The sequence below is a fragment of the Ambystoma mexicanum genome, chromosome 3p, assembly GCF_040938575.1.
Source record: "Ambystoma mexicanum isolate Mex_15411 chromosome 3p, UKY_AmexF1_1, whole genome shotgun sequence".
Classification (NCBI taxonomy): Eukaryota; Metazoa; Chordata; class Amphibia; order Caudata; family Ambystomatidae; genus Ambystoma; species Ambystoma mexicanum.
This window is the reverse complement of record NC_090925.1, coordinates 153,073,402-153,095,770: the sequence shown is the minus strand read 5'-3', so window position 1 is coordinate 153,095,770 and position 22,369 is coordinate 153,073,402. Positions and strand designations below refer to the sequence as shown.

At 42.4% G+C, this 22,369-nt stretch overlaps 1 protein-coding gene across 1 annotated transcript in view; it reads left to right on the top strand.

Moving 5' to 3' along the window:
• Positions 1 to 22,013, top strand: part of LOC138579505 (killer cell lectin-like receptor subfamily F member 1) — a 216,911-nt gene extending 194,898 nt beyond the window's left edge. Inside the window, exon 7 of the mRNA XM_069649827.1 lies at positions 21,218 to 22,013. Coding sequence (XP_069505928.1) covers positions 21,218 to 21,347 — 130 coding nt within the window. The 3' untranslated portion in view covers positions 21,348 to 22,013. The remainder of the gene's footprint in view (positions 1 to 21,217) is intronic.
• Positions 22,014 to 22,369: the final 356 nt, after the last annotated feature.

Here is a 22,369-nt window from a genome sequence, read left to right as displayed (position 1 = left end):
CCACTGGCTTATATCGCATAGCAGTTCACTGGAGACATGTATGTAATCAACCAAGCCCACAACAGAGTGGCTGCTCTCTTCCAAAGGAATGGCAGGCCATGGAAGTCACATAGTTCTATCGTTCACCAGAACACTGTCAACATTCGCATAGGAGAACATACATGGATCGAGATGAAACACTCAAGTCTGTCTGTAAGCAAACATGCACATGTAAAAACAAAACTGCCAAAATAATGTCACGCCACACAATATGGTTTATGAGCAAAGATGACTGGACCAGCTCTGTGCCTCAAGCACAGAGGCGACACACACTATAACCAGATGTGATAACAAGCACACGTAGAGTGTCAGCATGCAACACGCACACATCCCAATAGAGACCTGCAGCCAACACCAATGTGCGACACCATCCCAGGCCTTCGGTGCCCTTGGTCTGACAAGTAAAGACGCAAATACACTTTCGGAGGCATGAACAAATGGTGGATTGTGCCAATGGCTTGGTAGGCATGGCCGTGAATCCACATGGCGAGATGCCCGCCTGTGCTGGTCTGGACCACGCGGCACACAGACACAGTCCAGCTGAGGTCTGTGATAGAAATGACAGTCAGTCAAAATACCTTTATTCGACAGTAGGTCATTAGGCTCACAGAACAAGCAAGCGAGACAGTGTACAAAGCAGCACCATGCCTCAGCAAACATGTCCACATGCACATTCATAAATAGTAAAGCCAAGCAGGGCATTGGGCATTTACAGTTCATACTTGAGTATCTTATATACTACGCCCTATGCTGTTTTGAATGAATCGATCTTAAATTATACCCTATAATAAAAATAAGAATTCATATAAGATCAGCCTGGGTTAAAAATAAAACATGTTTTAAATAAGAGTGAAATCCATGCATAAGTCACGATAGCCTCGGCAAGGCTCTACTCCCTGTATATATGTGTCTCAATGCAGGAAGGTTACGCACGCTATGCAAAATGTGGTTATTTAAGTGTGTAAACTTAGCAGCAGTAACACAATTCTACCCGGTCTTGAGATGAAAGTGGGCAAAGCTTCAGATGAGAGTAAGGCGCTCAATGGGTCCGTCTATCTGTGGATAACACATTGCAGGCAGGTTACGCACTCTGCACACATTCATTATTCTAAAGTTCAAAGACATACAGTGTAACAACAATATAAACATTATTTTCAGACATGTATTTAATATAGGATCACCTTTCAGATAGAAACATTCCACTGCATGCAGAAATGAATTGCTCAAAGGGTGCACGTGTGTGCAGTCATAGCAACACCATAAACTATCCGGGCACAGGCAACTTACAGGACGTGTGTTCGGATGGCAAAGCCCTGACGTATCCGGTCATACTATGCAGATAATAATCTTGCCCACACATGATCTGTCATTTAACTTACAAGGTATATCAGTTGAGAGCTTTGTGATCACTCTCATATCCCATGTTTAACTTGCGGACTTTAGCAAATACAAATTCTTTAATTATATTGTATGAAAATGTATAAAGCGCGACGAAGACCCGAAGGCATCAAGGCACTAGGGGAAGGAAAAAACACCAGAGAGGAGGGGAGAGCAGCTTGCAGAAGATGGATAGGACCTATATCATATAACCACATATATCCTATATGTGAAAATATCTTTCACAGCCACGCTCGGTGTATAAACGTTAACATTGCGCACACTATGTATCTGTCTCCTGTGGATTTGCACATATTCAGAGCGTCCCTTGTGTTATATACATTATTAATTCTTTAAAAGGATTTAAGATGTTTTGACCAGAGGGATGAAAATTCTGTGCAAAAGAAGAAGCAATGCTCTACCGACTCAACAGTAACACGCGCAATAATGGCATTGTGGCGCATTCCAGGTGTGCGTGAAATAAGCTAGTGGAAAGGTACCCATTCGGAATTTGAAGTATAGAGACTGAGTCAGAGGGGGCGTTATATAATCGAGATACTCCTCCAAGCCTTTATCTGGCCTACAGAAAGCCCTGCAGAAAGCTGTCCACAATCGGGAGGATAGTTTAGGGGTAACATGCTCACCTTGGAAGCAAGACGACACGGAGCAACAAAGGTTTGATCCCCGGGGCCGCGCTTAGAAACCTCTGGGTATTAAGCATGTTATAAATAACCTATCATATCCTATCACACTTAGCCTTGAGAAGTAAGCTTTCGGTACTATCAGAGAAGTTCCTATATTCATGGTTAGAGGATTTTCCCATGATCGATTCAAACCTAGTTGATCAAGCAAACATGTTACATGCCTGGACCAGGGGAGGGAAAGACCTCCAACCTTACCCCGAACATCAAGTAAAGCTGATTTATATGTTAAAAGCTCTGGAGATGTCTATGATGTGCCAATCCAATGGAAGACTGGTTTGAGTGCAATCGTCTCTGCAATATGGGATAGATTAGTCTCCATGTGCAAAGGTGCATTCAGTGTAGTTTTGGGGAGATGGAGTACCGGAGTCAGAACACCACCACTATGGGACTGTGCAAACCTAGACATTGAGGTTATATTAGATTTTTGGATCTGACCAGCCAAATTACAGTTCTCTGTACATTTTATTCCCAAGTAATCATAGGCGGTGACTTGCTCTAACCTCATGCCGCCTATACATAAATGGAGTTTGCAGGGTGTTTTATGTGTTGGCTGAAAGAATTTCTCATTTAATTTGACTGAGGTTTATGTCAAGGCCCATAGCTGTACAACACTCTTTGAATGCATCCAACCCCTTTTTTAACCCAGATGAGGTCATTGAGATCATAATGGCATCGTCGGCAAATAAAAGCAGTGGGATCCTATCCAAAACCAAGCAGGGAGGGACTGCCTTTAGTTGGAGAAATGATTCAATCTAATTGTTGATGTAGATGCAGAAAAGGGAGGGGGCAACACGCAGCCCTGCTTGACTCTCCTCTACACCCCAAAAAGCTTGTGTTATTTCACCTCTGAGGCCACAACAAACCACTGCCTCGTTGCTGGAGTACACATTTGTTATTACTCTCAACAGGTGAATAGGGCTGCCTAGATCATTGAGTACCCTGCACAGTGCCCCCCTGGGAGCACCAGGGAATGATGTCTTCAGATCAATGAAGACGGCATAAAGACAGACCTTCCTTTAGAGGGAAAGCCAGAAGATTGTTCACTAGTGCTTTGACCTTTTGGAAGCATGCTTGGAGGTGGCTAATTATGTTATTCTCCTCCACACAAATTAGCAGGTGTGCCAAGTACAGATTTTGCAAAGATTTTTCCCGAGGCATCTAAAAATGCAATCGAGTGGTAATTGACTGGATCCTCACGCCCTCCCTTCTTCTGAAGTGGTCCAATCTCTGACTGGGTCCATGATTCCAACACGAGGTCACAAGCAACCGAGCATTGAACAATCAACTTAATATAGGCACCCAAATATCTAACTCTGCTTTCAACATATTGATTGCGGTTTTATCCGTTCCTGACACTTTCCCCCATGTTTGCGAATTAATCACATTGTGAGTTTCAGCCATGGTGAAATTCAGCACTTCGTTAGGGTTTACAGATGCCCCTTTGCTATCAGATACTGGAAAACCCTTGTTTCAGTGTACATATTCTTTACATGAGTCTTCCTGGTGTCATTACATTACACCCCTGTGTGATTTTCTAATCAGTTTCAGTACTTGCTTCCAAAATGTGGCAATGTCTTTATTTAGTGCCGCCCCCAGCAGACTGTACCACCCCCTCTTAAAAAAGCATTCCTTTTTCGAGTTATCAAATTGTTGTCAAATTTACCAATGACGGTATTCTTAGATGTACTAACATCACAAATGTGTTCAATTGAGTGGGGAATTCTCTCCTAAAGGCTGGAATGCTGTTTGCTTCCATATCTGCCCACTTAATTGTTCGCCCTGCCAGTGATCACACCCACGCTTCAAACCAATAGCCCGAAGCTCACTCTCGCTCTGTTCAGAGACTTCAAAGCTTTCCAGAAGCTTCCAGTCTCGTGCTAGTGCAAGCATGCTGTCAATACCTGACGATTCAGTGCTGCAATTGTAAGTCAGTCTTGCTGGTTGGTCCTTTGTGCATCTACCATGGTAGGCTCTCAGTTCAAATTGATTTAAGAGGTGGGAGGTTTCAATGGCATATCTTTGTGCACGTGTAGGGTACTTTGGCAATTCTGCAATATCCCATGCTTGTCATCATCCTCCATCAGCCCGTTCAAAACCTTGAGCTGCTTAAAGAGGAGGTTGAAATCTCCCGCTATCAGCAAATGCGCATGTGTAGTGTAATTCATTTTCCAATTATCAGTGACATCTTTTAATTTTAAGATAGTGTTTACCCCATTCACTTTATCAGGTCTATCATAGACATTACACAAATATATATGATGTCCAAGACCAAATGTTATGTGTAGATACTGAAGGTGGTTAGACCCTGTTCGGTGATAATATAGCTCCCAGTTGATGGCCATTTTGATACAAATGTTCATATCCCTGCTAGGTCGGTCTGTTGGACTCTTCATTGTTGGGCTACAGTATGAAGCAGATCCCATCCCTGCAGAGTGATTGGTGATGTAGCCCAAGTCCCTATATCGCTGCACCTCGCTTCATCACTAACATTCATTTCCTAGACCAGTGATGTTCCAAGACAGCAGATTAATGGGTTCTTCGTTTCCTATCGGATCTACATCCCGAACTGAGCCCGAGTTAACCTGCTTGGGCGATTTTGAAAGAATCTGTTTATAGTGAGTGAATTGTGCTAAATGTGATCATATGTTCTTCAGGGAAGAACATCCATTTGGGGAATGCAGACAAACAAGTTATTTCAAACTACCCACATGTCACGGGTAGTTTGAAATACCCTGTTTATGGATGATGGGTGAGCAACACCCTTGTTCCGTCAATATCAATAGAATTGAATGCATTGTACAGAGCAGCAGGAGGAGTGCATTGGACGACTGAAAGTTCACCATCTTCATAATGTAAACAGACTACAGGCTAAGGGCCTCATTACACTATCGCCATGGTTGCCGCCGGTATTTTACCGTGTCCGCCTTGGTGGATGGCGGAATTACCGCTCTACTCCAAGGTGAGCGGGGGCGGTTTCACCAAGTAAAAACCAGCCGTTAAAGTCGGGTCCCGCAAAGGGAACTCGTAGTAAGGTGGTAAGGGTTAACGGTCACCGGTAGCTTTACCGGTGACCGTTAGCCCTTACCGCCTTCCGTGTAATGAGGCCCTATATGTGTGCATGACCATTTGAGAGCAAACACCACATATTGCCACAGGTAATGTGCCTATGGGCCATGGAGCACAAACGTAGATCACTGCATCATAGTGGTCCATGGTAGTCACTGTTATACATCCATACACCACACATGATGTTAGGTTACATCGCAAACCGGAGCATACATTTAAACGCAGGTCAAAGGGTACAACACATCAAAGCACACATGACTATACTTACTGTTTATGTCAATCACTCACATGTTCAGGGGCAATGTCCCAAAAGTAATCCATAAATTAGGAAAAAGTAATCAAAAATGGAGTGCAACAATTGCAAGAAAAAATACAATTGTATTTGCAAAGACCGTCTGGGCGAGACAGCCCCGTGGAACTGAACTGACGATCTCATCACGCCCACTCTGGGCTACAATATTTAAGGCATAAAGCTGCAGAATTAACATATTCTACAAATGCAACATTAATTCTAATTCAACCATTTCTACTGGTTATTCGTCATCAAGCCCCTAAAGAACACTATTCATTAAATAATTCTACTGGTGGTTTCCCTTCTTGTAACAGACACAATATCACCCCTAAAACATGATATAAATATCATAGTCAGCAAGAAATGGGTAACAATGATTGGTTGGCACTCTTCAGGGTGTACTTGATAAAAAGTTCTGTCCTCATTGGAGAGTGGCCTCTGGCCCAGCTCCGGCTGCAGCATAACACCGAGACGTACCAATGCCACAGCTAGTGGGAATCATCCAGGCCAAAAACTTTGTTGCATCCCAGGAACAAAACAGTTCCCATTCCCTAATTGGTCCTTTCTGCTTCCCACCCCTTTTACCTGCCCATTTTGCAAGTCCTGTCTCGATACATGCTGCCAACTCTGGACGTAATGAGTAACTGTATAAAAAAACACGACTGAGGCCCTACATGAGAAAAATTATTTTGTTCATTTATACAATTTACCAAGACACTCTGACTGCTGAGCTATGTGTCCTGTTGTCACTGGAGGGGTGCTGTGTTCACGCCCTACGTCTGTATTTTTGGAGGGGTGCTGTGTTCACGCCCTACGTCTGTATTTTTGAAAATACGGTTGCTGGGACCTTCTCCCACATCTAACAATGTCCGTCATGATCATTGTGTATTCATTCCTCTTTCGCCTGGGAAGGCACTTGCTGTCTGCAGTCTCATTTTAGGCCCTGAGAACTGACTCTCTCTCAACAATTAATATGAAAGACTTTGGCCTCCTTTCCCATCATAACCGTGGCTGCCAGAAGCTTTTTGTCCAGCAGAAAAACAATTCAATTAAATGACCATAGCTCAAAATGTGGCCTAGCACACTAAAACAACCAATCTACAGCCTGTAAGACAGGCCTATTCTAACATGGCCACCCTCTTGCTCACTACGACAACTTCTACCAACACTTGCTAAAGCTCACTATACAAAACACATCTAAACTACCCCACCTTTTCTAACAATAGAAATGCACTATAAAATAACACAATATAATACAAAAAATACGTTGTTAAAAGAAAAAGAAAAGCTATGCACCTCTATGCACTCTAAATACACTGTCACACCACCAAAACAAATGGGATCTATGCCACCATCACGGCCTTATGCCTTGCTCAGAAAAGATTTCTCAATTTGCGATTGCGCTCACGTTTAGGATGTTGAATTTGCATATGTACACTCATGTTATGAACCTGGCATACCACATCCTACAAGACACACAATGTTCCCTTGGATTCACGTGCCCTTCAAATGTATCCTTTATCCCTCACGCACGTTCCTCCTGGTGGTCATGCAGGTGGAATACAAGGTCAGCGTTATAATTAGGTTGGTCTATGAATTATCTTCATAGACCAGATACACATGAGTCAAGCCATGGAGGATGTATAACTGTATTTGATATATGTTGATGGGAAAGAGAATATATCCTAGATTTTAAATGGTTGTCCTACAAGGTATACATATGTGGATGATAGAATATGACAGTGTGGAGTAGGGTTGTATATACCCTTAATAAAAGGTTTCCTGGATGTAAGATGACATGTTTTAGAAGTGTGTAAAGTTCTGTCATGGTGCTTTACATGTGGTTTGATCCAAATTGGGCCTATCTATTTTAGGACACATATTTTGATCTAGATTACACCCAGGCATTTTAGGATTGTATTTGTTATTTAGAATTACATGTGGTAAGGCATTTGATATATGTTTTGTATCACTGCTTACTTTTTAATGGTTTTATTTGTAATGGGGTAAAATACATTTTAATTTTAATATATACTTGATTTTTAATGGATTTGATCTGAAGAAAATGTGTTGACTGAATAAATCTGTATATTTGAAATCCTGCATCTCCACCCATAACAGACTGTGCTTAGGTTTCATGAATAGAGCTCAGTGGACATACAGTGATACGGCTCTGGGAGTTTAAGTATAGGTAATAAACTGAAGCTGGATAGCAGAGCCCACTTCCCATAACCAGTGTTGACCGATTCATTGAAGGACAGCTATCCTGGAAATGTTCACAATGAGCTCCCTACCACTCCCTTTAGGCATCTCGCCATTCAACATGCCACAGCCTTGACACAGTGATACATTGGTGAGGGTTGCTTCATGCAAAACAGATGTCTCTTTCACACTGCCACATGCACATGGCTCGGCACAATGCCTCATTGTGATTAGGCAAAGCATATGTGATCACATAATGGCACACGTGCTGTTGCATTAGCCATGACTGCATGGGCACATGCAAACGCTCACTCTAATGGAATGTCACTTTTCAACTTTTGATGAACACGGAACATCCCTTTCCAACATAGGGTTGACACACCTATCATGCATGATTTCATGTTCAGTATACAAAGTAGAACCATCTTTAATATGCTGTGCTAATCATACCTTCTCTGCTCCACTAGTGCCCCATTCACTTGACAGTGTAAACTGTGGAGTGATTTTCACATGCAATTAGGGCTTCTACGATATTCATTCTTCTCAAATTATTTATTTATTTGTGTTTGGTTTTACAAGCAGACCTTTCACAAATTGTATGAAATGGCAATTTAATCTATGATATATAGATTGTATATATTTGCCCTCCTAGCCACACACAACATCCACATCTACCAATACGCCGATGACACACAGCTATACCTCAAGATTGACTCCATGAAGGACATCCATAGGCTGCAAACCTGCTTCTCGGTGATCCAGTCTTGGATGTCTAGTGCATACTTGAAGCTCAACCCCTCTAAGACCAAATTCCTACTACCAACTACCCTGAACACCCAGACATGCACACTTGTCTATCTACATTGAACTCTGAGGGATTCACACCTAAGCTCACCACCTGTACCAAGTCCCTCAAGTTCCACATTGAAAAACACCTCTCCATCAAGACACATGAAAACTCAGACAGCTTGGTATCAGCTCTCCCTCCTGCAATAAGTCAAGCCCTTTCTCCCTCCAGACCGCTTTAGATCCACTGTTGAAGCACTGTTCCTGCTCACTTGGATGGGGTCAATGCATTCCTCAAAGGTGTCCTGTCATCCTCCCTTGTGCCCATGAGAAGTGTCCTACATGCAGCCGCACGCCTCATCAGGGGTCTGCACAGATACAATCACATCATTCCGGCCCTTACTGACCTTCCCTGGCTTCCACTGCACGCACAAATCACCTTCAAGTCTTGCTGCATCATCTATAAGGCAATTGCCCTGCAGTAACCCAGCTACCCTGCAGAGAAACTCAGCATTTCTGTCAGACAGCGCACCACCAGAAGCCAGGACACGTGCAGACTTGAAATCCTTCGCTGCAAAAAAGAAAAGACCAGAAAATAAGCCTCTCTGTCAGCATCAGGCTCGCCCCCACGCTCCTTGTTAGGTAAGAATTAGTGCAGTCCAACTGGTGAGGACTACACAAGCCTTATCAGCTTGGTATTAGGTAACCCACCTTTAAATATAGGCCTGTACTACACAAGTTGGTAGTGTGACTGAGCAGCCAGGCTTATCTTAAGAGGGGTAATGTGAGCTGTAGAGCTGCTCAATTGGAATCAGTAAGTACAAGTAGCCAAGTAATACACACTTAAAGTTATATATAAATATGTATTTATAATGTACACAAGGTTTAAATAAGCATTCTTTAAAAAGATGTATCTACTAGTAACATTCAATCAAGTTAGGATTCAGTTTTTAAAAGACAATAAAATTTGACAAAGACTTTTTGTATGCTAACACACATACCAGCACATGGAGTGACTTCGGTAAAGGTCAGTATTACACTTTTTTCAGTTACCAATTCAGTTATTGAGTTGTGAAAAAAAGGAAAGTTTAGATTAAGTTTGAGAACATACTTTTGGCAGTTTGTAAAACAATTACAATCTCCTAAAGGGAGGTAGATAAGCTTTAATCCCAGCAATAATAGTGTCCACAATTATAACCAATGAGGGAACAAGCACTGCCTAAGCAAGTAGGTTCAGAGGAGTGTCTTTAGGGAGCCAAGACAGCCAAAGTCAATGGACAAAGTCAATAGTTCTGATGCACGTCTTCTAAGATAAAGTCTTGACAAAGTTAGTAAGTTCAGAAGAAATCACAGTCACTCAAGTGAGCTACTTTGTAGAGAGCACAAGCTGTTAGGCCAGTACTTCATGAGATTGGAAGTACAACTTCTGCTAAAAGATGAACACCCCAATCGCCACAGTACCTGTGATTTGAAGAAACATTTTCAAGCTGGATTCCTCCTTACTACACCTTGGCAGACCCTTGTTCCTGGACCTTGGTCGTGAAGGCAAAAGGGAGGATGTCTGGTGGGTTCCTGTGGCAGTAAAGGGAAGGGGGACTCACCAGCAATGGTTTTCTTTGTTTCAGGGGCACTTCAGTGTTTTGGCACCTTTTCCTCAGCGTCTGGTTGGATGACGCTTGCTCCCTTGGTCCTGAACTCTGGTGAGGGGTCTCTGGATCAAGATTTCCTGCTTCGATAGGGTCCTCTGGATGCCCATAAAGATTTGGACAGATTTGGACTTCGCAAGTTGATGTTCTCGTCAATGGTCACAGGACCGCAGACATTGGGCATCTGCAGCTCTGGTGAGGCACAGCAATTCAAGGGTTGAGCCAAATAGAATCTTGTCTTGAGGCTAGTTGGTCCCACCAGCCCAAGGGAGGAGGTCATGCCGTACGGGTCTTCCCAGTCAATATGAAAATGGGGTCAGCACAGCTGCAGGGCTTCACCAGGCACTTTGCGGTCTAGGAGGCTATTGCTGGCGTCTTGTCAGATCTTTTTCTTTGGATGTTCCTCTCCAGTGGTCGACTCTGCCTCTAGTCCCAGAAACATCGCTTTTTATGCGATTTCCCATTCATTCACAGCCAATGCTGTCAATCACACAGCAAGCTGGCTTTCCTTTCAGTACAGCCAGCTGGCCAATGAGGACTGGTTTCAATAAGACCCGCCTAGAGACAAAGGACTGGAACGTTGTGGTACCCTCTTTCACTTCCTGCCTTTCGAGACACACTGGAGCCTGGGTGGGCGTAACGGCTGAAGCCCGCCAAAGACAAAATACACAAATGTCTCAAACCAGTTTTATCTAACAGAGTGAAAACCTGGAAAGAATTAACAAATAGAAAATGGCAGAAAAAGAAGACAGGGGCCATTTTGGAAAACATTTGTCACCCATGGGTTCAGCCTGCTGTAGAAATGCACACTGGGAGTAAAAGTAAACCACTGGCACCAGCCGTTTAAAGTATGTTAGTGTAACAAAAAATGTTACATGAGAAGTGGGAGAGGGAATTACTAAGTAAACCCCCGGCACTCCACATAGGGTGGTGTGTGCTGGTCCCACAAAGAGAAAGTTAAGTAAGACAGGGATCATCTTATTATTTTTGGGAACGGCAGTTCACCCAAGAAAATATATTTAAACATTAAATGAAGTCCAAGGGACTTCTTAGTGGCACTGCACCTAAATTGCTGTGTGTCATTATACAAAAAGAAGATGCCTATGGAGTTTGGCAGACTCCATAAAACACTAAAACACAAAAATCCCAGTCAGGAAAAATATACTAGGGAGTGAAAAAAAGGTCCCACTCACTCAGGAGGAAGAAATCACAATGGCTAAGTCCAGCAAAAGAGCTGGTTGGTCTCTAAGGTTTAAGGGAGTTAGCACAGAAGTGAACATTCTCCCTAACACTCCTACAATTCAGAAAACAACTCAAGACCTACCTCTGCAAGGAATCTCTCCGCCTCAATACTAGGCAATCACATCACCACTATAGTTAAGGCATAACTAGCTTTGGATTGATGTTGCCGCTCACACATGCTTGTTCTAATAGTCAGAGTAGTCCCTTTTTAATGTGCTCCCAAAAATGACATTTCATGTATTCAATTAAGATAGTTCATGAAGATAAAATGATTGGAGTGTATTCGCACTTTGAATAAATAACCAGATTATACAAGGTTTGTGGCTGAAATATCCATTTAGGTTATTATACAGCTGAGCTTATTATCTTTATTGAAGGATACACATTATTTAAGACATGTACTCTTCCGACGTTAAAATATGCTTTAAAATATTTAAGGTAAATAATATGAGCGCATGTTGTTGCCTGGAAAGCTTTCTTTTCCAATTGCTCATTCATAGCCATCTTAAATGTTGGAATCGTGTGTTTTCCAAATTAAACTGCTCACCATATCGTCAAAATGATTTCTTTATCTTGAGTCTTGCTTCCGTGTGAGAGGCTGGCCTTTGTTTAGGGAGAAATGTGCTTCCCTTTGTGAGTGGCGCCTCCCTCTTCAGCACGCTGCACAGCTGACTAAACATTACGGCTATGTACGCAGCGCGAACACAGTGATGTGCAGGCCACTCCTCCAGGGAAAACGCAGCAACTTTGTGTGCCTCAGCAAACACGGAAATGCGCACACCTTGCCTTCTTAGAGCACTGCAGCTGTTTCTGTAAAGGGCATCAGGGCTGTCACAACGTGTAGTGAGGCCAGGGGCAAAACGTTTGGTGAGGCCCCCTTATAATTATTTGCACTGGGCCAGCGTTGCCGCCGCAAACAGGAGACGCAAGAAATCTCCCATTGAGTTTGTGTGGAGTAACCCAAATATGGTTCATTATTATGACAGCAAATCAACTACAGCAAAATTACGTTTCTGTACTGAAGACAAGTTCTCTCCAGAATAACAATTTTGCCATATGCATATATGTATAGGATGGCATGACCGCAGGTGGTGCATGACGCCAGCTTTAGGGAGGAGCGCCCTGCCCCTTTGTGCGCATTAAAACACACATCATACACAGTGACAGGTAGATGATGTTCAGTGGCAGCTGATGAATTTTTTAACTGGAGAAGCTTAAATGTTTGCACCAATTATGTGGGACTGACAGAGCACAGTGAGGTAGCCCACACAAGGGGTGCTTGAGAAGGTTTCTGGCCCCCAAATTGTTTTGAAACAAATTCAAAGGGGGCATTTTACAGCACTTTCTTTAAAAATTAGGGTAAAAAGCCATAGAGTTTGCAATTGGTTTTGTATGGTAGCACATGGACAAAACCAGTAGATGCACAAACCGTGCACAGGAGCATTTTCCATTGCATTTCATGCCGCCTTTGCCCACAACATGTGCCAGTTTGAAAACATAATCATGCTGGCTGTTCCCAAACATGTCCATGCAGCCTGCATCAATATATTTTAAATAGTTATTTATTTATTTGGCATTTGTAAAGCGCGGCAAACCCAAAGGCATCTGGGCCAGTATTACCATATAAGGACTCACAACCAGCAAAAAAAAAAACATGCCACGGAACATATATACAGACCAGCTGTGCACCATAAGTGTTATTGCTGGCTAGACTGGCCAATATTCAATGTAGGCCAGTCTAGCCACCTGATAACACTTATGTTTTCTTTACCTTGGCCTGGCTGAAGATGAGCTGGGGCCCATTTCAACATGGCAGTTGGGCGCCGCCCATTGCTTAGAGCCCAAAACAGTCTGAGACAACCGTTGGGTGCATACATTATAATGGAGACTAAGAAAAACAGCCAGGAGTTAATGACTGCTGATTATCACAAAATGGCCAGCCATCAGGGAGCTGAAACACTAAATGCCCACTGAAAATCTTTAAATCCCCCTTTGTCAGAAGTTGGGTGATGTGGGGGAACCAGTGTTAAAAGGCAATGTGGTGATAACACTTCTGTATACCTCAAGGAAGTGACCGCTAAAAGGGCTCCAGCAAACGCAGCTGAAAGGCGAGCATTTCAAAGTGCTAATTTTAAGCCCCAGAACAAAAGAAATATAGAAAGGAATATATTGCCATGTTACAAAACTGCTGACTGGCAACATGGGGGCATTTGCTGGGGTCCCCCAAAGCCTCTTTCAACTGAAAGAGCTGAAATGCCCCGGCAAGACAGCCAGCTAGCAGGGAGCTGAAACACTAAATGCCCACTGAAAATCTTTAAATCCTCCTTTGTCAGCAAGTGGGTGATGAGGAGGAACTGGTATCAAAAGGCAACAAGGTGATAACACTTACGTGTACCCCAGGGAAGTGAAGGCCGGAAGGGCTCCATCAATTGCAGCTTATAAGGCACGCATGTCAATGCCCCGGAATGAAAGCAATATTATGCTGTGTTATAAGACTGATGACTGATGACTGGCAACATGGGGGCATTTGCAGTGGTCCCTCAAAGCCCCTTTCAACTGAAAAGTCTGAAAGGCCCTGATGCTGCATTTTCTTTTGACAGCTGAGTTAGTAGCATGAACGTAACACAACATAGACTGAAGAACAAAGATGTTTGCTATGCTCATAACACGTATGTAGCAGAACATGTCATATGGATAAAAGTAACAATTGCCTCAGGTGACACAAGGTTTTTGGAGAAAAATGTCCAAGCACAACTAGATATGCTGTTTGTTTCATTTCCACCATAGGAATGCCTAAAAGTGAGCCTTCTAATCTCTGAGTGGTGGTTTTCAGCTGGCATCGGAGCATCTGTGCACGTGGTGGATCCACACATTTGTACACATTGTGAGAAAACTGAATGTAATGATCTTACAGTCGATAAACTGACAGAGGTGTTAAACGAGAGAAAAATCTAGTACAAATCAATCCAATGTATTTGAAAAACAGAAAGCAGCATTGGCGTTATTATAGCTCTCAACTCGCATGCTTTTGCAGGGTGTCACCCTCCTTACAATCAGCTGCCTCACCTGCCAAGCCCCCTATACGCCCATTCACCTCACTGAGCTCTCACCCCGTCCAAAAAAAAGAAATCTAGTGTTTTCACCCACCTTGGTAAGGTTGACAGCTATGTAACTATCAGCTGGAAGTTTGGGACAACGAATATGCATATCTAGCTTTGTGGTGCATTCTGGGACTTACAGTATATTCCACCCACTTTTTTCCGAGGGTGGACTCGGTCCCCCATCTAAAATGAGAAACATTGAATGTCCTCTTTGAATTTATGTCATCAGGTTTGTAGGCCAGACACTTCACAACTGCACTATATAACCTGATGAAAAATAACAAACAACTAAAAGTGAAATGTCCCATTTCAGTGCTGCAAACTCCAGGTAAAACATTTGTATTGGTTTTGGAGTTCAAAACGTGCACACCTCTTAACATTTTCAAAAACACTATTAGATGAAAATATCCTCTCTTGGTTTTGTGTGTGTGTTGATTTTGTGAAAGGCAAATGCCATTCGTCCGGTGCAATGTGGGTGGTTGTGCCAAGATAATTTTATGAAATGTGCATATTTCACCTTCATATGTTAATTTCTGGCAACGTCACATCCCATTGCGTTTGTTTATTAGTCCCCCCACTTGAATTTTTAGGACTTGACCCTTGGATTCACCAAATTCGGATACCTTACCTGCTGCTGCAGCACGTCTTGTCTATAGGCCCCTGCACGCGCTGCTGTGATCATCCAAGGACCCTGGACCAGCCTCAACGAAATCCAACACAAGTGCTGGCAAGTGCTGGAGTCCAGGCACTGAAGTAATTTTACTTAACTACTTCATCTCCGACTCCAACGCCTGCGTCCTCTGCAAATGTAGGGTTAACAATCCACGTGAAATCATGCTGGGCCCGGGTGCCGGCAAACTGTTACATTGTACAGTGCCGCCGGCGCCGCCTGCCCAGTGCTCACAATATCCCCTGTGGGCCAGGGGCCACCTCGCCCTCCATGCTGTGTGTTGCTTTTAACTTTTTTTTTTCAATCCTTTTTTTTTTCAACCTTAATGACAGCTCGCACAACGAAATACCATACAGGCAGCTGCGAGGCCCCCCTGAGTGCGAGGCCTGGGGCAGTTTGCCCCCTGCAATCCCCTTGTGACGGCCCTGAAGGGCATTGAATAAAAACAAAGCTTTCACAGCTGATAGGAGGTGAGGAAAGGTTATAAATAAATGCTGAGACGGGAGCTCAGGAATTAGGCTGCCATCAGTATGGTGCTTGGCCACGCCCCCATCTTAATTTGTATTACTGCTGATCAATTTTACTATTGTATTTTCAATGAATTGCAACATTTTTGTATTCCTTTTGATTATTATTTATGTAAGATCAATATTATTTGTGTATTGTGTTTACTACATTGCTTATTCATTTATTCATCATGATTATTATTATTTCTGATCATTAATATTCATTGGTGCCACTACTGGATTTTAGATGAACTACTACATTTGTTATTAATCTTGATTATTATTATTAGTATTACTACTACTATTATTTCTGATCACTATTACATTATTGTATTACTTGTATGCTTTTCATGAATTACTTGATTATTATTTCTGATTGTTATTTTTCTTTCATCTTTATATTTTAAATGATTAAATGTATTAAACATGATTGCTACTGATAATTTCTGATCAATATCATTGTTGCCACTATTGTATTTTCTAAGAATGATTACACATTTGTTGATGCATCTAGATTATTTATCCATATACATTTCCCTTTGTCACTATTCTTTTGAATTTCTACAGTTTCATCTTAACTCTTATGTCTGTTATTTCTGAGAAATAATAGTATTTTTTGTAATTATTTAACATGTATTATGTTGTAATCTCATGGTTATTACTGATCAATACTATATTTGTGTCACTATTTTATTTTTATTATTGATTTTCTATTCATTTTATGATGGTTTTGGATCAATATTATATTTTCCTTTCCCACTGTTGCATAATTCAAGAAATACCACTTTTTAAATTCCTCTTGCTTATCATTCTTTCAATAAAAAAAGATAAATTCTTCCATCATTGGATTTTCTGTGAATTACTACAATTGTATGTTCAGTGTGATTATAATATTTTCATATGAATTGCTTCAATTCTTTTTATTAACCTTGATTATTTATATGATATTTTTGAAATATATTACGTTTTTTGTCCATTTTAATTTTCATGATTGAATTTTTGTAATTAATGGGTATATTTGGGGACTGGACAGAGTGTAGTAAAAAGAAACAGCTGGTTATAGCAGAGGACAATGGTAAAATATTATTGAATGGTTACTGAATACAAATTGTGAAAGATTAACACAATCTGAGGCCAGGCCATCTTTTGTAAAATTTATACTAGTGCGTAGACTTTCATGAATTTTGCACAATCAATATTTTGTCAATTTCACTCTTTCACACAACCTTTGCTGGAACCAGGTACAACAGCTTAATCCATTCTCAGATATGTGTAATGCATTTATAAAAAAAAAGTAAACTTGAATCTTAAATTATTCTAAACATCTGTACTTTTCCTAGCAAACTCTGACTATTGCTAATGCAAACAAGTGCATTAATTGTAAAGTGGATACATGCATTTAGATATTTCATCTGGTCCCAAAAACTTCCAAGGAGCTAGCAGGAGATATCAAAACAAGCTAAGGTAAAGCCAATAGTTTGAACGTTTGTAGTTGTTTATTGCATTTCACATTCATGGGTGAGAATGCTACTTACTGGGTAATTCCAAACATGTCTGCAAGTTATTGTTACAGACATACAACATTAGTAATAGACAGAGTAAAAAGACTTTTCTTCACGACCATTTGCACAATGTTACCTTACTTTGAGTATTACTAATGTGAGGCGGCAGCAAACTACCTGACAGACATGTTTGGAACTTTTAAGATAAACATGTTGATTTTAACAGGGAGTTAGGTTGGTAGAATTATGGGTGAGCAAAGGAAAGAGGGGTAAGCAACGGTGGTTCGATCCTGTGCTTCTGCGACAAATAACCCACTAACATGTTCTGCTATAGGGCAACTAGCATATATATTATATGGGTACACCTCTCAAATCATGTGGTGTGTCATTATAGCAAACACATGAAACCCGAACGACATGTGCTCCTCCGGTAACATTACCAAGCTTAACACAGCCGTTATACATCTTTCTAAACATTGTTCTTCGGTCGTATTGAAAATGAAAGAATGATATATTCCATTTTCATGTATTATTTATTCTTTCATTGTTGTGATTGTTAGCCTCTTTCCTTCGTGTTACTGTTAGCCCCCGCTCTCTCCCACCTCAGTGTCGTTCTCACTCCTCCGCGTGCTCACCCTGCCCCTGTCCCACCTCATTGCGGCTCCCACTTTCCTTCCTCCGTGTTACTCTCACTTTGGGCAGCCCCCACTTCCATGTCTACTGTCCTTTCCCGAGGTTCCACTGCTCTGCTAGGCCTGCACGGGACAGCACTCTTGTTCCTCGGAATCTTTTGCAACGTGTGACTGTGCACTAGTGATCACCCAAGCGCAGCCTCTGGAGACAGAGCTGACACATATATGACAACATGAAGATCAATACCCCCAGCCTTTCGCTTAAACCCTGTGTGCTAGAGGCATGGGTGATGTCCCCTTCTGCCTTGAGACTAACGTCTCCTATTACAGCGCTCAGAAGCTGTATACAAACATGATATTCTTTCTACTGAACAAATCTCCCAGTCATTGAAATCTAAATGTTACAGGAACACAAGGAGCACGCCCCACCTCCCGCCCCCAGTGTTAAAAGTACATGCCTGTATATTTTTGTTTGAATCCAAGAATGTGAAAACTCCTTTAGCAAGTTAGTTTGAAACCGTAGGATAAGATTCACTGTGGCTTGGCTGGCCAAGAGTTTCTGCTGTCCCCCTTCTCTCCATACACCCTGGTGAGTGCCTTGATGTGTGCGTTTGTGCTGGGATGTATTTGTGTGTTAATCATGCACAAGACTCATATACAATAACTTCCCAAGTAACGCTGCACTTTGCAAAGCACGTATTTGCCATGTATTATTTTTCGGTAACTGACTTCCCATGTGCATTTGTTTTCCATTGGTTTGTGTGTGCATGTAGTGCTTTTCAATGATTTTTTGTGTGTGTGCATGTGTCTTTGCCTGCGCAGAAGGTTAGTATCTCTGTGCCCGATTCATGGAAATATGCACAGAAATCCTGCAAGGGCCGGGCACCGAGAAGGACACTGCGTGAGCCTGCGCACAGTATAAAAAAATGTGGACGCCATGTATTCATGGAATTGTTCACGCTAAGTAACCATATTCACACGTCGCGGCCAGAACGTTCCAGACACGCCCACACGCAAAACATAGACAGTCAGATCAGCTTCCTTTGCATGCTCCCCCAGGCGCGGATACACGCACCCTTCGAACAGAACGTGGGGTCCCCCTGCAAGCTGATTGCATGAAGGACTTGCATGGCCATTTCAGGGCCGAGAGGTTGCGCGATCGAATCCTTGAATTCGTCTTGTGCCGTGCAATTGTGGGTATGTGAGGGACTGCCTGCAGGAAATCCCTCGGAACGCCCACTTTTTCACATGTTCTTCCCCATTTTTGGTGTTCCGCCCCTTCCCAGCCCTCTGCGCAAGCCACGCCCATGCTGCGCATGGAGTCTCATGCAAGGCCCTCGATGGCTCGCACAGGCGTGCTGAGCCAGCGCAAACTCCACGCAAGTCCAGGAAAATTACAATGCGCCTTCGATTCCATGAATCAAAGAAGGTGGATTTCTGTGCAGTTGCGCGCGCAAGTACCCTATTTTACATGCAAATAATTCCATGAATCGGGCACTCTGTATTTAAATGTGCATTTGCCTGTGTATATCTAGCTATGTGAGTGAGCAACTGGCTTAATTAGCGTAATTATATACATTTTCATTTTCGTGTCACTGTTTGTGAATGCAGATGTTTGTAGCTGTGTTTTCTCAATTGTTTAGCCATTCCTACCCGTGTGTTCATTTGCATGTGTGTGTTTGATTCCCTCAGTGTATCGTGATGCATGTGTGTGGGTCTGTTTACTCTTTCAAGTCTAGTTGTGTGTCTAGACCTAGACTGTGTTAGCCTAGGTGTTTTGCATGCGATTGTATGCTGGTGATTGCCTGTCGTTTTTTTTGGTGTCCCAGTCAGTGCCCACACTGGTGACTGATTTCCCAATTTGTTGCTGGTACATAACTTGTGTACAGTAACCTTATAGTTTGATTCAGTTCTGTATTGCATGTGAGGCAGTGTTTCAAAGATGAAATTGTGTGACCTATATCTTCATGTAGTACACCATTGACTGGAAGTTTGTAGCATGCACGTCTCGTGTCCGGGTGATTAAACATCTGTAACATGCGGATCCCTGCAGGGGCTCGTGGGCTGCTGCTGTGACCTGTATGTTGTGTGCAACATGTACATTGTTCCAGTCTAGGGTGTAAGTTATTCGTCCTTGGGGTTTAAATAGTAAAAAAACCTGTTTCATTTGTATAGCAGTGATTTATTGACGTTGGGTAGTGGTGGTTTGGGTCTAGAGGCCGTGACAAACATTTTGTTTCCATAATTTCAGCCAAATCTGTCATGCGAGTCAATTGGCAATTCATTTTTCGGGGTTCTGTATGTATCTCGATACACAACTTAACCATAGTGCGGCATATATAATGAGAGAGAGAGAGACAGAGAGACAGAGAGAGAGAGAGAGGAGGGTAAAGCAATTTACAAGTACAATTTGCACCAGCAAGATAAGAAAAGATTTTGTCAATCTGGGTCAGGCCATTCTGCTATCTTTGTGGGTGTTTAGCCCGTGTTCGTGCATGCCAGCCAGAATCACTATCACATCAATGCTTATTATGGTAACTGTTTAACATCTAGCACAAATGTTTATCTCTTTTCCAGTGCAATAGTGGAAGATCGGTGATACGTTATTTTCCTAAACTTTGAGACAAGAGGTGCATTGTCAATCAGATGTATGTTTGGTGATGTTCCTGAGTCAGTAGATACTCTGATCACGCAGCACAGGAATGTTTTCAGAGAACCTGCTTGTGTTTACTACACCAGCAGTGTTTGAAGTACATTTTCTGTGTATCCCAATAGTGTGCTATCGTTTCTGATGCTCCCTTCCTCTCAGCCATACAAATACTTCAGCATTTGCGCCATCATGCTGATGCAAATGCTGGGCTTTCTTATGGAGTCTGCCAGCTTTTTGCACAAGCAAACAGCAGGCAAACTCAATAGGAATCCATTGTAAACGCTGCCTGCGATGTGTCATTTGTGTGTAGAGTGATAAACGCATGTTGACATTCTTGTCAGAGCCATTGCAATAAAGAGATCATTATCACTTAAAATGAAATAAAATATAAATACTAAATTAACAGTCAAACAATATACACCCAAGACATACCACAGGTCAGTGGTGAAAGAACCTGACTATTAATAGGCTGCAAACCCCTCACCCAACGTACTCCACCTACAAAGAAACCAGGCACAGCAGCACCAAAGTCATTTCTGCCCAGTTCTGATTCCAAGCTGTGTAACAGATGGTTGAACAAAAGGGTTCAAGCATCCCCTGCCATTAGATTGATTCTCAACGTTTTAAAATTTATATATAGCTGACCTTGAATCTTGAACTTCTGCCCAATTCAGTGGCAACGTGTGCTTTTTGTGGAGAGGGAGCAAATGTTATAGAAAATGCAGAAGTGCAATATTCTGCCCACCTCGTCAGTATCATGGGTTGCAATGACACTAAACCTTTAATATGTCTTTTCTGCCAGCATTTCCGTGCGATTCCAGAGAAGTGGCTGCAACTGTGGCTCCATCCGGGGCAACGAGGTCCAACCTGAAAACTGCATCTCCAAGAACAAGTGGATCTGTGAGAAGAAGGCTGTCGTGTTCGCGCCCTGAGGAAGTGAATCTGTGAACAGGAGGCTGTCGTGTTCGCGCCCTGAGGAGCAGAAGACGGAAGGATCCACCCAGACGCTGAGGATGGATCTGTATTTTATAATGAAATTAAAGTGACTGGTATCCGGCAGTTAATCAGCTTTGAAGCGATGGCTGCATCTAAGAAGAGACACTGTTATAAGTCTGTAATGATATGTGATATAGGCCCTGCTTAACAATTGGGACGTTTCCTTGAAGGTTTTCATCATGCCACTCGCTTACACCAAAGCATATGCTTTGAAGCACCCCTTGTGAAAAATATCACATAAACTGGTAGCACTCTGATTATGCTGAGAGCGTTCTAAAAGGTGCACATTGAGGAACACAAATCTCTGTGTAATGTTTTGTGTAGCTGCCAACCTTTTGGCATTTTAACATGGGCTGCATCTGTAGTAATTATGGGCAAAGCTCTTTCTAAGAACATCCTTCCTTTCTGTTTCCTGCTAACATTTATATTGCTGTTTTTGATTCTTTACATTTGTTTTGTAGGGTATCATATAGGAATGAATCCAATGCACTGTACACACTTTGAGTCATATTTGCAACAAAATCACTTCTTAGATGTATAGCAAGCATCTCCTTTAGCCATAACTCATATGCTCACCAATAAACTTCTTGGCCACATTCGTCCATTCTTGTCTCCTGGCAACATGTCCCTCCTTGCTTCAGCCTTGGTTAACTCGCGCCTGGATTCCTTTAATATCTTGTGGCTGGGCACTTCACAGGTGAAATTTACAGCACTCCACGTGATTCAAAATGGGGCAGACCAGACAACTAAGTGTCTTGCCAGACGGGTTCACATAACTAATGCGAGGAGGGAGCTTCACTGGCTCAGTGTGAAACATTGTGTTAATCACAAGGCCCTAACGCTGAGTCACAAATGTCTGAATATACAGGACCCTTCCTATCTCATTGAGCGCACTACCAACCTTGACACTCACTCAAATTTTCCGATCAGGCGAGCATCCCACAACCGAAATTCAAAC